The 15,712-nt window shown below is 57.3% G+C and overlaps 1 protein-coding gene across 3 annotated transcripts in view; it reads right to left on the bottom strand.

Annotated features, from left to right (window-relative positions):
* The window catches only part of EPHB2 (EPH receptor B2), a 176,406-nt gene that overhangs the window by 114,844 nt on the left and 45,850 nt on the right, over positions 1-15,712 (bottom strand). For all 3 annotated transcript variants that reach the window (XM_075994870.1, XM_020281000.2, XM_075994868.1), the window contains exon 2: positions 225-289. In XM_075994870.1, the coding sequence (XP_075850985.1) occupies positions 225-289 (65 nt within the window). The remainder of the gene's footprint in view (positions 1-224; positions 290-15,712) is intronic.

The raw sequence follows: 15,712 nt of genomic DNA, 5'->3' as shown, positions 1-15,712 counted from the left end.
CTTTCCTCATCTGTAAAACGGGGGTAGTGTGAGTACCCGCTTCCCACCTCGCCCTGAGGATTGCATGGGGTAAAGGCTGAGAGCACCCAGCCTGCTGTCGCCGAGACTGGTGCTCCACGATGGCAGGGATTGGGAGGGTGGGCGGTGACAGGCCTGCCTGTGGGCCCTGAGGGGGCACCGGGCCCTGCAGCAGAGCCCGAGGGGTCTGGGGGCCACTGACTCACCCCTGACGGAGGATGCACCATCCAGCCCAGCTCCGCCGTCGCGGTGGTGGAGTCCATTAGCGTTTCTGTGGGGAGAGCAGAGAGTCACCGCCCCGCCCTGCCTACCGGGCGCTGTCAATCACTCTGTCCGGCCCTAAGACCCCACCCCACGAGGGCCTTCCTCACAGAGCCCCGCCTACTTCTGCTGCTCCGCCAGTCATCTGTCTCAATTCTTCAGACTGCCCTCCCTTTAGACCCCGCCTCCCCACCCTATAGTCCCGCCCACTCCCACACCTAGCCAACCAACCGGTACCACTCCTCCAGGCCCCGCCCCCAGTGAACTCCAGCCTTTCCATCATGGTCACGCCCCTCCCCCAGCCAAACCTGCCCCTTAACCTAGGAGGGGAGGGGTCTTACATCCAGTAAACCTGGGGTCTACCCGATGGGTTTCAGAGGGTCGACTCTGAGCCCTACATATTTTACATCAAACTTCGGGTATGTTTGCTTTTCAGCTTGTGTCATATTCTGAAAAACTGTCCCAGTTGAGCCCTCTCAGTTACCCCTCTTCTGCCCCCTTCTCCAGGAACCTGGAGTCCTCCATCCTGCCACCATCCCTGGGGACCAGGCCTCAGGGCTCAGCCAACGCATTCCCCGGAATTGGACCCTGGGGTGGAGGGGGATTGAGGGCAAGCACTGTGCTCGGTTGGTGCATGCCCCCGGGGGGGTCCAGGAGACTCAGATCAACCTCTGAACCAGCCAGAGCCCACTTCCCTCATCCCAGCAGCTGGAGGGAAGGAGCCACGAGGCCTCGGGGGAAGGAGACCCCCAGGGCCCTGGAGAGCCCCATTCATCCCAGGTCAGGCTCAGGACCCCTGTCCTCCACCCCTTCCCTGCCATTAGGGTTTCAAAACACTTTTTGAATCCAATTACAATGCATTGAATGGATTTAAATTAAACCTTTTCTGGAATTCATTCAATAAATACATCCTGATGCCCATTATGTACCAGGCATTGTGCTGGGTACCCTGAGAGAGAAAACGGTGAGCAGCAAGCTCCTACTGTGTAGCCGTGCACAGTCTGCCAGTGGGGAGGAGGTGTGAATGCAAATAGCTATGAGAGAGTAGGTAGAGGGACCTAGAAGGTCACGGTGGGAACTTCCATACCACTCCACTCAGTGAGAATGGATGAGAGGCAAGCTTGCTGCTATGCTCCAGTTCTGTGCCCAGGGCAGGCATTACTAATCGATCCCAACGCTCTGCAGCCACACAAGGCTTCTCACCACAGCGTTCCAGGAAACGAATACCGACCATTTGAGATGCCGCCCTGGTCCAGCCCTACTGCCTCATTTTGGAGACAGGGTAACTGAAGCACAGGAAGGGGAAGGGACTTTCTAAAGATCACATAGGAGTGGGGAGGGCAGGTAGGTCCTGTCTCCTACCCTATAAACTTCTAGGCACTTCAAACAAGTAGTTTGATGGTCTGGGCTGGATGAACCAGGGCCAGGGGATTGGGGGCAGCGTATTCAGTGTCCAGGCCACTGAGAAGGTTCAAATAGTACGTAATGAGGGCTTGAAGTATGTTGGGGGTGGTGGGGATGGAGAGTGGGGTCGGGGGGAAGCATTTGGATAGGGGTGACCCCGGTGAGACCCAGGAGCTGACAAGAGAGGGTGCAGAAGCATCTCCACGACCGCCTGAGGCTTGTGTTTGTGGTCACGGTGTCCCTTTGCACTGGGGGCCGGTGCCGGGAGGGAATGTGGGGTGGGGTGCCAGGGACGGTGGGGCCAGTGCCAAGGGCATCTTTTTGATGGCAAATTGGAGGGAAGTTCTATTATGCTGCTTTGGAGCTGAAAAAGGGTTCCTTTTCACACTCCGAATGCTACAGATTTTTCTTCCTGGAGAGAACAAGGGCTGAACTTTTAACCTGTTTTCTCTCATCGGCCTCAGCCAGAGACGCGCCAAGCCGGGCTCTCTGCCTGGGCCAGAGGAACAGCTGCTGGGAGCTGTGTCGAACAAGGGAGAGGAGAGGCTCCGCTTGGGACCAGAAAGGGGTCGGGCGGGGGAGGCCAGCCCGCCAGGCAGGTGGCCCCACCTCTTGGCTGGATTTCTGGGCTGACCCGGAGGCTAAGCACTAGAGGATTCCACAGCCTGGAGAAGGAGGGGCTGGGAACTGACATCCTCACTGTATGATGGAAACTCAGGTCCAGGGAGGGCAAATGACTTGCCAAAAGTCACACGCTAAAAGCTGAGGCTCAGACCCTGGGCTCCCAAGAAGCTCAGGCCTGGGGGCTCCACTGCCCCCCTGTGCCTTCCACCACTCCTGGCCCAAAACGTGCTGGGGGGGCAATCTCAGCAGGATGGGAAGTAAATGGGCCGGCTGTCTCACAGACAGAAAGGGACTAAGAGGGAGTGGGAGGTTTGCAGAGTCCCTGGGGAGCAGGTGGGATGGCAGGTACCATCTCCTGTGCCAGTCCTGGCTTTGCCTGGAAGCCTGGCTCTGCGAAAGCTGTCACCCCTCTGGGCTGGCAGGAGGTAGCACATGGGTGCTGCTCCCCCCTCGACTTCCCCTTGGCTTTTTGCTTTTCAATTTTTTGTGTGTGTGCATGTGGAGATAAGGTCTTGCTATGTTACCCAGGCTGGTCTCTAATTCCTGGCCTCAAGCAGTCCTCCCACCTCAGCCTCCCAAAGTGCTGGGATTACAGGTGTGAGCCACAGTACCCAGCCCTGGTTTTCAATGTTGACACCTCTCTCTACCTCTGCACGAAAGGCAGGTAAGCAGAGCAGAGAGACCTGGGGTCTGGAGGTCAGGGAGAACTGGATTCTATTAATAATACTGGTTCTGTCACTTCCTCGCCTGGTAACTGTGGACCTTTCTAAGCCTCAGTTTCCTCCCCTAGAAAGTGGCCAACATACCTTCCAAATGTGGATGTGAGAACTTAAAGAGAGGGGAAATGCATTAGCTGGATGCCTAGCACACGGCAGATGGTCACTAAGTGGCAGGTACTATTTTTAGATGGAGCGCTGTGCTTTTTGGCCAGCCCAGTGACTGCACACACACTTCCTCCTTTGGGCTCATTAGGTAGCCCCTGAAAGGGAAGGCGGATCTAAGAGGCTGCAGCTTAGTCTGCCTGGCTTCCCTCACGCCCCAGACCCGGCCTGCCAACATCTGACAAACATCAGCCTCTCGCTAGATGGCCACAGCCTCCAAGGAGCCCTTCCCCGTCCCTCCGACGCTGCTTTCCTCGGATGCCCCGAGTTTCCTCTTTGTTCCTCTCAAACCAAGCACAAAAGTCAGCCTCCTGGGGAATCTGGTTAATAGTTCTTGCCCTGAACACTGATGGGTTCAGGAAGCCAAACTCTACTTCCACCACAGGACTTCCTTCCTCCTCCCCATCATAGCGCAGACATCTCCTCTCTACTCCCCAAATCCACAAAGGGAGAGAACTCATGTCCACTGAGACCCTGTTAGGAGCCAGAAACTCTCACCAACATTCTCAGAGGAACTTAGTACTGTCCCATTTCACAGATGGGAAAACTGAGGCCTCCAAAGGCTCAGGAACCTGCCTGGGGTCACATATCCATTCCATTTGCAAGCTGCGCTCCAGTTGCTCAGACTGTGCAGTGCTCCGTCTCACCCCTACACTTCTCACATCCTGTTCCTTCTGACCTTCTCCCCTCTACACCTTCTTTGCCTACCCTAATGCTCATCTGTGAAGGCTCAACTCAGGTCACCTCCTCTGGGAAGTCCTCCGTAATCCACACCGCCCAGAGCTCTGCAGCCACTGGTGTCTCAAGATGCCTCAGCACTTGCAGAGATCCTGGGTGGTGACTGCCCCTGTTTGCTATCCTCTCCCAAAGGCCTGTGGTCCCCTCAATGGTGGGCACGAGGTCCTGGTTCAGGGGCCCCCAACACCCCGCACAGGGCTTGGCACAGAGTAGGCGCCCTCCGCCATCTGCAGGGCTTGACGCACGCCAGTGTTTTGCGCCATCAGGGTTGCCGGGCTCGGGCCCTCAACGCAGACGACATTTACGACTCCAGCCATTTCCGCCCACAGCCTGCACCATTAATTCGTTACTATTCTTCTTCCAATAGACTCTTTTTTTCTTAAGTGCATTTTAAAGAGGAGAAAAGTAATCATTATTATAAATGGAAAACCAATACCGCTTGCCATAAAAAGAAGGAAAATAAACACAGACTGTGACAATTAAGAACGTTCATCTGCAAACTACCAAACATCATTTCACGTCCCGCACTTCGGGGCCGCTGGGCTCCATCGAGCTGCCTCTCCAGTGCTGGAAATGTCCCCATCCCTATCCCCATTGTGACAATGACAATCCCTCATGAAGGGGAAGCTGTTGTCACTGTATACAGATAATTAATCACCACATGCTGTGACAAAGCCCACAACGGGAATGTGCTCGGTGGATTGTGGGTTATAGGAACTGGGTATGGAAGGAGTGGGGGAACATGGCGAATTTAGGGGTGGCCTCCTGGAGGAAGGGACCCTTGAATGGAGGCCTGAAGGGAGTCAGGTGACGCTGAGTGGGAGGGGGTGCTGGGCAGAGGGGGCGGCAGAGGGGAGGGAAGGCAGGGAGGTGAGCTGAGCAGAGGTGGTTTGTGGGAGGCGAGTGGCGGTGAGGGGCCGGGCTGGGAGAGGTGGGAGCTGAGCCCAGAGAGGTTCGAGGGGCTGCCCGGTAAAGGTGGGCCGCTCTCCGCGCTCCTCTGCCGGGAGCCGTCTGCCCCCATCCTAGCCAGCCTTGCTGGTGCCACCTGCCCCCACCCTGCCGACTCTGCCCTCCCACCCCAGCCCTAGTGAAATGTCTAATCCCCCGGCCTTGACTGCACTTAGCGCCCATTTTTATAAAAATCCCAGTGGATAGATGAGGCAAGTGAGGCTACAGAGATTCTTAGCATCCAGGCAAAAGCTGGCGATGCGGCCACCAGCCCAGAGAGCCGTACTGGGAAAACAGGGATCTGGGCCACGGGAGCAACTTTGGTCCTAGGCCTACTGTGCCCACACCCCCTCTCCTTCCTGGAGACTGCACAGAAGAAAGTAATCAGGAGGCCCCGATTGTACAAGCTGGGGAGGCCCGACGGCCCCTCCGGCTACGTGTGAATGAGCAGTGTGCATTTCAGAAATATTTGAGCTTAAAGGAGAGACACACTGAAGTCGTTAGCGTCAGGCTGATAGGAGGTGGCTGTGTGGGGGCCCCTAGCTCTCCGGCTGGGGGGGGGTTGCCCCCTGCTCCTAGATCCACCCTGGCCAGCTCTGTCTGACCCCCTCAGGGGGCATAGTTTTCTAGGGCCACAATTCTTTAGAGCCACAGACAATTTGTCTGCACTAATGACAGCATATGAGAGTGCCAAAGCCATGAAGAAGACACTTTCATTCAGCACCTATGTGTGCCCAGCCATTTCTGGCTCAACACAACCTACGGGGAACATACTGTTATCGACCCCATTTTACAGATAAGGAAACTGAGGTCAGAGAGGGGAAGTAGCCTGCACAAGGGCACACAGGCAGGGCTAGGATTTGAACTCACATCTGTCATTTCCACGTCTGTGTTATTTTTAAGATGTCATGGCCATAGCCTTAAAAAAACAGACAACACAACACAAAACAAAACAAACCATCAGGGCTTGTGTGTGTTTATTCTCTCCCTCTGTGTGGGCCCGTGTGAAGACAGGAGGGTAAAGAGGGGAGGGCGGCAGGGGAAGGGGGCACGGACTGTCCCTGCCAGAACCCTGGTGCTGGCACTCTCCAGTGTGTGACTGCAGACAAGCCTGGTCTCCTCTCGGGGCCTCAGTTTCTGCATCTGCAAAATGGGTCATTTGGAGAATTAAGTGACATCATGTAGGTGAGTCCTGTTGATCTGACGCGCCCCAGGGTCTGTGCCTGCCTTGCTCACCGCTGTACGCTCGGCACTCAGAACTGGCCCTGGCACAGAGTAGAGGCAGCCACGTCCAACCTCCACTAGGCAGCGGGGTGATGTTTCCAAAGCCCGTGTCTGATCGTGTCTTAACTGACCTTGATACCTCTCAGAGTTTCTGCTGCCTGAGGGTAAAGTCCCAGCTCCTCAACGAGGCCTTCAAGGGCCCTGCCAACGGGGCCAGCTGATGACCTTCCAGCCACTCTCTTCCACAGCCCTAGTGTCCGTCCAGCTGTCCTGAATTTCCTACTGCTTGCAGAAGGCACTATACTTCCTTGAGCCCCGATGACTTGACCCTTCCAGATTTTTCTGCCTGGAATGCCCGGCCCTTGTTGCTGAGTTAGCTTGGCTGAATTCTCTTCCAAAACTGAGTTCAAAGGCTCCTCCTTCCTTCTTCCTGGCAGCTGTCCTGACTTCTCCTGCTCTGGCAGGGTTACGTAACAAAGTCATGGTCGTTCAATGAGCATCTCCTCCACCCAATGTGTGCCAGGCCCTGTGCCAGGCGCTGGGGACACAGAGACGGATCGGCGGGTCCCTCCTTCAAGGAGCTCTCAGACAAGTGCCCAACATGTGAACTTGCTCCGTGGAGAGAAGGCGGGAGACGGCTGGTCCAGGCCGGGAGCCAGGAAACCCAGAGGAAGGAGGGATTAGCCTTGACCAGGAAATGAGGAAAGGCATCTCAGAAGAGGTGGCATGTGAGCCGGGAGGAGAGGAAGGGCGCGCCACGTATTGGGCACAGCAGAATCAAAGGCGTCGTGGTTTGGAACATGGGGCACGTCTGCGCAAGAGGAAAAGTGGTGGCCGGCTCTCAGTGGTGGGCTCTGGGCCAGGCGTTGAGCATTCATTATCCCATTTCGTCGTTAACTATTTGTGAAGTAAGCACTTTAGGATCTCCCTTTGCAGATGGAAAAACTAAAGTTGAGAGAGGTTGTTCAAGTCCAGAGAGGTGGTTTCCACGGCCAGGAAGTGGTGGAGCTGGGTCTGCCTCACCCCGAAGCCCATGCTCTTAACGACTGCACCATGCTGGAGTGTCTGTCCCGGGTAACGGGAGCAAGATGCTTCGCAGAAGGATATCCTGGCACAGGATGGGGCCAGACTGTGGGGCTGAGGAGTTCGGGTCTTGGCCCACAGGCAGTGGGGAGCTATGGAGGATTGCTGCAGGAGGTAGTGACATGCTGGTCACAGGCTGGTCCTGGCAGAGGAAATTAAGCTAGAGTTGGGAGCCAGCTGGAAGAAGGGTTGAAGTTGAGGACAAATGGACACCCAGTAGCCACACCAGAGGTCTTTGCCCCCAGACTGGCCAGCAACCCACAGCCCAGGTAGCAGCAGATCAGCCTGACATGTGACCCAAGCAGCAGACGCCACCCTGGACCCTTCCCAGCGGTTCCTGTTGCACCCTGTCTGGGGCTAGTGGGGCTGGGGTGACTCGAACCTAGGCCTGGCTGGCATCTCATGACCTGCTGAGATGCCAGTCACAGCCTGGAGGCCTGACCTAGACCATCAAAGGCCAGGAGTCAGGGCATTCTTTCTAGGGTTCAAATTCCAGTGCAAAGAGGAGGCAATAGTCAGGAATCGGGAGATACAGAGTTCAAGGCCACCAGCAAGCTTGGAAAAGTCACTTCACCTCTCTGAGCCTCAGTTTCCTCATCTGTAAAATGAGGATGACGAAATCGTTGTTTGTACCCAAGAGGAGTTGAGTGCAAAGGGTTTGTGTAACATGCAAGGCTGGGCCGTGCCAAGGCCATAGGGAACACTGCGAACACTTGTAGAAGCTACCTGTGGGCAGGTGCTTCAGTAATACCATCTCATTGACATCACAGTGCAAACTTACCAGGAAACTAAGGTGCAGAGAGATTAAGGGCTCCCGCAAGGCCACATATCCAGGAAGGGGCAGAGCAAGACCTGGCCCTTTTGGTCTGATCCCAGAGGCCACCTTTCCCACGAAAGGGAGGGAAAATCACTGCTATCATCTATCAGTTTGCGTGGTGCCAGGCCCTGGGCTCAACACTCTGCATACCCTGTAAGGCTGGTACTCTTATCCCATTGTACAGATGTGGAAATTGAGCCCGGGGATGCTCAGAGATCCACCCAAAGTCACACAACTATAAGAAGCAGAGCAGGGATTTGAACCCAGGTCAGCCTGACTTGGCTTCCTGAGGCCTCCCCTCTAAAAACATGATGAGGACGGGAGCCCAAGAGGCATCGGGTTCACTGGCGCAAAGCAAGGTGAGTCGGGGGTGGTGATGCCAGACAGAGCCTGGACAGCCTCTGGAAGGCTTCGGATTTTCCTGAAGGGAAACCTGTAACAGGCAGCACGTTGTTTTTCCAGCTCGGCCCCCTGCACGGCCCTCAGGCTCAAGGAAAGGGGACCCGGCTAATGCAAAATCCTTCTGCCGAGGACTCTCGGGGTCCCCTCCTTGTCCTCCAGCCGTCGGAGGCCCTCCTCTGCCTCGGTTGCCTGCCTGGAGCCTGCTTGTGTTTTCCCAGGCCCGGGCAGAGGAGTCCCCATGACGCCGGCTCCTCTACTCTGTCCCCCGCCTGCCCGCCGCTGGCCTGGGCATCTGCCAGCGCCGGCCGCCCCGGCTGAAACCCAATCCTCGGGGCCAGCCGGGCCGCTTGCTAACAGCGGGCTGCATTGTGCGGCCGGGGCTTCGGGAGAGTTTGGATTCGCTGCTTGGGGACCCACTTAACCTCCGCAAAGGACAGGATGATGGATGGGGGTCTGGGACGGGGTTGCTGGGGGGCGGGGTGGGCGGTAAACGAACACCAGGGCTTGCTGGGGAAGGAAAGAAGGGAGGCAGGGGCAGGAACGGCCCCTGGACGTGTTAAGAGCTCTTTCAGTTCTCACGACAGGCCTGCGGGACGCCCGTCGTGGTCCCATGTTACACGTAAGGGAACCGAAGCGCCGAGAGGTTAGGTGACCTGACCACGTCACACGGCACGTCAGAAACTGAAGCCAGGCCTCTCGCCCCGAGCCTTCCCGACACACCAGGCCGAGCTTCCCAGCAGCAATGCCCGGCGGTTGTTCGCTCCTGCAGCCCTTCTACCTAGACGAGTCCACGCGCCCTTCACATCTATTGAGTAGGTAAAGAAGGACAATCCTGGCAGCTGGCATGACCGGGCGCCTGCCGTGTGCCTGGCACTATGCTCTGCGCTTTGCTCCCTCATCCATGAGGCCCTAACTGACCACTGCGGGAGGAAAAGTGTGATGGCCATTGTACAGAAGAGGAGAGCAACGGTCAGAGACGGAGCCCCCTTAGCAAGATGTGGCAGAGCCCGACCCTCTCGGGCTGGCAATGGAGGCAGGAGGCCCGGGCACCTCACTTGTTACAGTGGGCACCCCTTCTGAGCGGTTCTAAATATTGCGCATCTCCCGTCTGCCCACAGACAGAGCAGAGCCCCCGCCCTGTAGCTGGCAGGCTAAGCGCTGTGGCTTCTCCCTGCAACGTTCCTGGCCTGGCCTGGGACGCTCAAACATCCTTCAAAACCCACCGGAAATATCACTGCCTCCACAAGCCTTCCCTGATGACCCCGGCACCAGGACTCCCACAGTCCTGTGTGTTTTCCCCACCATCGTACTTGTCACCCTGCCCTGTGACTTTCTTTTACCTGAGGGCCCCCCAACTGGACTGTGAGTGCCTGGCCGGCAGGGCTGAGTCTGGTTCACTGTGGTAGCCACCAGCCTCTCTGTTAAAACCACCTCACCCCCGACCACCCAGCCCTAGCCAGATACTGGATGTTCTTCCTAATTAAGCCATCGGTCTGGGTGTCTGGGTCCTTCCTCCAGGAAATATGGCCACTCGTTTCTAGGTGGCTCCATACACCATACAGTTCAAAGCACTTGCTCTGTGCCAGCCAGTGTGTTGGGCTGTCACATATATTGTCTCTTCTGATGCTCACATGCCTTATGAGACAGAATTATTATTGTCCCCAGTTACCCACTCACTTGTCGCCCAGCTACCCATTCATCTCACTCACCCCATCCATCTGTCCCATTCTGCTCACCCAATAATCCACCACCCACTCACCCACCCACACATCTAGCTTCCTGCGTCTGTATCCATTCATCACCTGCACATCTTCCTGCTGAACCAACCTCCCTCCTTCCTTTCATCTTGCAGAATATGGAAATACCCTTCAGAGAGGTTAAGCAACCTGCCCAACATCACACAGCTTATAAGCGGCAGACCCAGGAGTTGAACCAGGTCCTCATTTAACCACTCTGCCGCGTGGCCTCTTCACTTTCTTACTTTATTTCTCACTGTCCTGTTGCATGCAGGTTTAATCTTATAAGTCACCTCAAATCCTTCTGGATGTGAGTGGAGTGTAAATTACAAATCAATAAGACACAGGCCACTGTAAGTCCAAGCCAGGGTCTGTGAGGTTGGAGTCAATTAGCAAGCCTGCCGCAAGACCTGCTGGGACTCGATCTATTTGCCTAATTGGCACTGGCTTCCCCCAGTGAAGGACAATTAACTCAAATCCCAGAGCCTAGACCACCCTTCTGCTTCTGGGCAAGGTGTCAGGCATTTAGCTACATGAAATTTACTGTTCATTCATTCACCCATTGACCCATACACCCACTCATCCATCTATCTTTCCAACCACCCAATCCTTGCAATCATCCATAAACTATCCTGACATTCACCTACCTATTTACTCCCCTTCCCACATCTGTTCACTCAGCCATCTATCCCTCTGCCCACCCAACCCGTTCACTTACCCAACAATCCACCCACCCACACAGCCACCCATTCATCCACCCCCCACCCATTCTCATCCATCCATTGAGCTGCCCAGTCCAAGTGGCCATTTACAAAATCATCCTGCCATCTTGCCTTCCACCCATCCATCCATCTACCCACCCCCTCACCCCATCCACCTTTCATGCCACCACCCATTTACCTGCCCATTCATATGCCTCATATCCCACTTAGGTGTCCATCCATCCATCCGTTCACCCATCTATCCATCCATCCATCTGTTCATCCATCCATCCATCCATCCATCCATCCATCCATCCATCCATCCATCCATCTTTCCACTGAACCAACCTCCCTCCCCCCTTCCCTTCTTTCCATTTATCTATCCATCTGCCCATTCGTTTACCCACCCACCCATGCGCATCACTCACGCACACATCCACACATCTGCTATCCCTGCGTCCCAGCCAGCCAGCATCTGTCAAGCACCTACTGTGTGTCAGGCCTGTGCTAAGTACTGGAGAACCAAAAATAGGCATTGCCACTGACCTCAGGATACTTGCTGATTTGGAGCAAACCCCAAACTCTTATGGATCCCAACCCTAGAGCCTAAGGACTTTCCAAGCTCCACATTCCACCCTTGGATTTGGCCCTTGCTTGGTCTGGTATCCTGGGTTCTGTTCTGACACCTCTGGATCTGGCTCCCCTCTGCCTGCAAATAGCCCCTTTTCCGGGCCCTCCCCAGCTTGCCGGCCTGTTTCCCCATCACATTAGGCATGGGCACGGCCGAGACCCACCCCACCCCACAGAGGGGCCAGTGAATGGGAACCTGAGCCCAGATTCAGCCCTACTCCCACACGGCTCCCACTCCACAGTGTGCAGGGCCGACTCCAGCATAAACAGACATAATCCCCAGCAGAGGAGGGACCCTCACCCTGCCTGCGGGTCAGAGACTTCCCAAATGAGTGACACCTGGCATGAACCCCAAATACTGAGCAGGAGACAGCCATGCAAAAGGAAGGCGGGCAAGGGGAAGCGCTGAGACGGGGAGAGAGGGTGCTCCAGGCAGAGGGAGCAGCTTATACCGAGGCTGGGAGGAGAGAACCAGCAAAGAGAACCAGCTTTTTCGGGGAGCTGCGTGAGGGTGAAGGAAGGCCTAGGAGAAAGAGAGCTCCAGATGCCATGGCGTCGTGAATGCCACCTCAAAGGGCTAAGTCTTAACCCCAGGGCCAGCAGGGAGCCATTGAAGGGGGCCTCACTCAGCTGTTGCTGCATCCCCTGGTGGAACTGATCCATTTTACAGAATAGCCAATTGCAGCTCAGGGATCAGAGAGGCACAGACAGCTGTCCCAGGCCACACAGCTGGTCAGGAGCAGAGTGGAGATTTCACCCAGGTCTGATGGCTCCAAAGCTGTCATTTTTTCTGAGAGCGGCTGCTGCCTAGGAGATATTTCCAGAATGCCTGCATCCCTCCCACGTTAACGCTCCCCTCCAGGCCCGCCTCTGCGACTCTTGGCAGTGTGGGTGCAGTGACAGGACGCCCCAGAGTGCCATCTCTGCTTGGCGTGACTCCCGGGCCCTCTTGCCAGCCGCACCTGGCGTCCCAGGCGGCTACGCAGGCATGGCTCTGCCGGGACGCTTTCCCGAGTGTCGACGTTTCTCGGGAGAGTTGCTCAGCAATTTCCCATCATCATCCTCATGATCAGAGCCTCCATGTCGCCATCATCAGTTACTGTTCATTTCCCACCCACCCGATACCCCGAGAGGCAATGCCACGCAAACAGCCGGGCCCGAGGGCTTCCGGCAGGAGCTGGTGGAGCCCAGCATGGCTGGGATGGGAGGGTTAGTGGCAACAGGAAGGGCCTAAGACGCAGCAGGGCTTGAAATGAAGGAGGACCTTGGGGTGGAGAAGACACAGGGGCAGGTGTACCCTGAGCCGGCTGTCGGGAGGAGGACCCTGGCCTGGAGCTGAGGGGACGCCCCCACTGCTAGCATCTCCATCATCGTGGGTACCATCTACTGAGCACCTACTACCTGCCAGGCGCTGTGCCACGCAGACATCTAGCATGGTGCAAACCCCTTCAAGGGATGGACCATTCGCCCCACGTAGCAGATAAGCAAACTGAGGCTCAGGCAGAATGAGTGGGCCAAGATCCTGGCAAACTGGCTGCCAGTCGGGGAGGAAGGCAGGCTTTTGATTTCTGGGCTGCATAACTCAAACTCCTTTCACGCTGGAGACTTTTGGGAGGCCAGATCTCAGGTGAAGGCCGAAGTAGGTGGTGGGGTCGGAAGGGTGGCCTCCAGGCCCGAGGGTGGCAGCAGGGAGCCAGGGAGCAGCATGGTCTGGTCCAGAGGTGGGAGGCTGTTGCCAGGCAGTGGAGTGGGCACACACAGGCTGCCTGATCCCGGCACGGTGTTCTGTCTGCCACAACCCGCGGATGTCACTGCAGTCTCTGCGGAGTGTCGGGAGGGGCGTGCTGCCCACTCGGGATGCAGCCTCATCGCCTGACAGGGGCTTTTCTCGCCTGTGCCGGACACTCATCCCATGGGGGCCCCAAAGGCTCCTGGGGAGCTCGGGCAGTTCGGGGAGGCAGACCCCTCTTCCTCCCTGTGATGGTACAGCCCTCCGGGCCCGAGCTGCCGGACACTGACCAGGCGCTGAAGGGGCAGGTGGAGACGCCTTCCTCACCTGCCCTGAGGGGATGACCAGGACCAGTGTGACATTCAAGGCCTTTGGTGGGCTGGCCCCGACCTCTGACCCCAGTGGCACCTCCCTGAGCCCAACCTTCTTGTCTCCCTGTGCTGAACCCTCGCTCCCAGTCCTGGCCCTGCCTGGAAAGATGGGGGCTTGCAGGCAGGCCAGCGTGGTGGAGGCCTAGAGAGGGAGGGACGAGGAGTTTCCTAGACACCCTAGGCTCTCTTTTTGCCTCCTTGCACCTGCCCAGGCTGCTTCCCCTGCCCAGAATGTCCGCCTTCTTCAGCTGGAAAACTCCTGTTTACCCTTGAAGACCTAGCTCAAGCATCTCTTCCTCCAGGAAGCCTTCCCTGACCACCTCCCCTTCCCCAGCTTGAATGCGATGCTCCTTCTCTGGGCTCCAACTCACCCTTTGGAGTGTGTCTGAGGCCTTCTCCTAGCCTGGTGTTTGGACTGGGCCTGGGGTCCTGCCATGCCTACTGGACGTGAAGGCCACTGTCATCCAGCGTGACCCGGAGACAGCTTTCCCCAGCACCAGGAGAGGCCATGTGGGACCGTGAGCAGGTGGCCTTGTGCTAAGCCCAAGACATGACAGGCCTGGCCCTGCCTCCGAGCCAAGCCAAGCAGCAGCCTCCCAAGCTGCTGGAGGTGTCACTCTGCTGGTCGTCCTGGGACCGGAGGCCACAGGGCCACAGGCCACAGCCAGGCCCTGCTCCCCGCCTGGTCCCTCAGCTCCCCAGCCCCACGCTGGGGCTCCTCCTCACCAGGAATTCTATGCTGGCGGTGACGGCGGCAGCCCAGGGCGGCCCCGTCAGACCAACTGACGCTGGAAGCTGGCTGAGGAATTCCTGCTGTAATTGGGAAATTGGATCTGGAACCTCAAGCATCTTGCCACGCTGGCATGCGTCCTGCTGGGATGGGCCGCTTTTCTGGTGGGGCTAAGGTGTGTGGTCCCCTCGGGCTAATGGGGGCTCCCACCCCTGCTCTGTTGGCCCTCTCCTCCCCCCCCACCACAGGACCACAGCCTCAGTGACCTCATCTGGGAAATGGGAGCAGTAAATGACACCTACTCCCAGGTTTGGATGCAAAGCTCTCAGCACAAGGCCTAGCACCGTTAGCTCAGCTCAGGAGAGGCCAGTACCACGAGCGTCATCACCCTCATGCACCCTGAGGCCAACAGAGCCGAGGACAGCTCCCGGAGGAACCTCTGGGGTTGGGTGGGATGGGTGGACAGCTGCCTTCGAACAGGGACAATAATCACAATCCCAACTTCCAGCCACTGAGTACCTGCTGGGGGCTGCCACGTACCAGGCACTGTGCCAGCCACTTTTCATAGGGGAAATCATGTATTCCCCATTTAACAGATCAAGAAACTGAGGCTCAGAGAGGGACCGTGGCTTGCCCAGGGTCACCACGGAGTTGGTGGTGGTGCTGGGATGGACACTGAGCGCCATTTGGGGCTTCCTTCCTGCTGCCTCCCTTCAGAGCCCGCAGAGCCCTGTGCTGGGCCTGGCGGGGAGCGTTCACTTGGCCTTATTTAAAGTTGCAATTATCTGTCCCATTTCCCACTGGCTGCGGCGGAGCTCTCTGGGGAGCTGGGGAGACCCTGGTGGAGGATGGAGTTCCTAAGGAATCCTCCCCGCCCCCGACTGACTGAGCACGGGGACGCGAGCTCCTGCGGGGGGGGGGTCCTCCTCCCGCACCGGGCCTCTCTCCCCTCTGCCCCCGCCCAGGGAGCAGACCAGGCCAGCGGGGGGTTCCCCCGCGTGGGAAGGCTCCTTGTCAGTCCTGCAGAGGTTGAGGGGGTCACCCCACAGGTGAGGCCTGAGGGACGGCAACGGTGCAGCACGAAGGAAGCACCCAATGTAGAGATGGGAAGACTGAGGCAGCCTGGGGCTTGGTCCGAGATCCCTTGGTGAGGTGGCGGTGTGCGGGGCCTGAAACTCAGGGCAGCACAGGCCTAGGAAATGGGTCCTAGAAGGCGCGTTGAGCAGTGGACAGACGGAACCGGGGAAGGGCCCAGGGCAGGGGAGCAGGGTCAAGGCGCTCACGGACAGAGTCTGCGCTGTCAGCACGTGAGTGCTTTGCAAGGGGGCGGGGTGCAGCGGGAGCCCCTTCTACAGACCAGGGCCTCGGAAAAGAAGGTCAGGGCCACGGCCCTGTGGCTAGAACTGGTTCCCAGA

This window comes from Microcebus murinus, chromosome 2 (genome assembly GCF_040939455.1).
Source record: "Microcebus murinus isolate Inina chromosome 2, M.murinus_Inina_mat1.0, whole genome shotgun sequence".
NCBI classification, from domain to species: Eukaryota; Metazoa; Chordata; class Mammalia; order Primates; family Cheirogaleidae; genus Microcebus; species Microcebus murinus.
The sequence above is the reverse complement of the archived record's forward strand: the minus strand, read 5'-3'. Positions and strand labels throughout refer to the sequence as shown.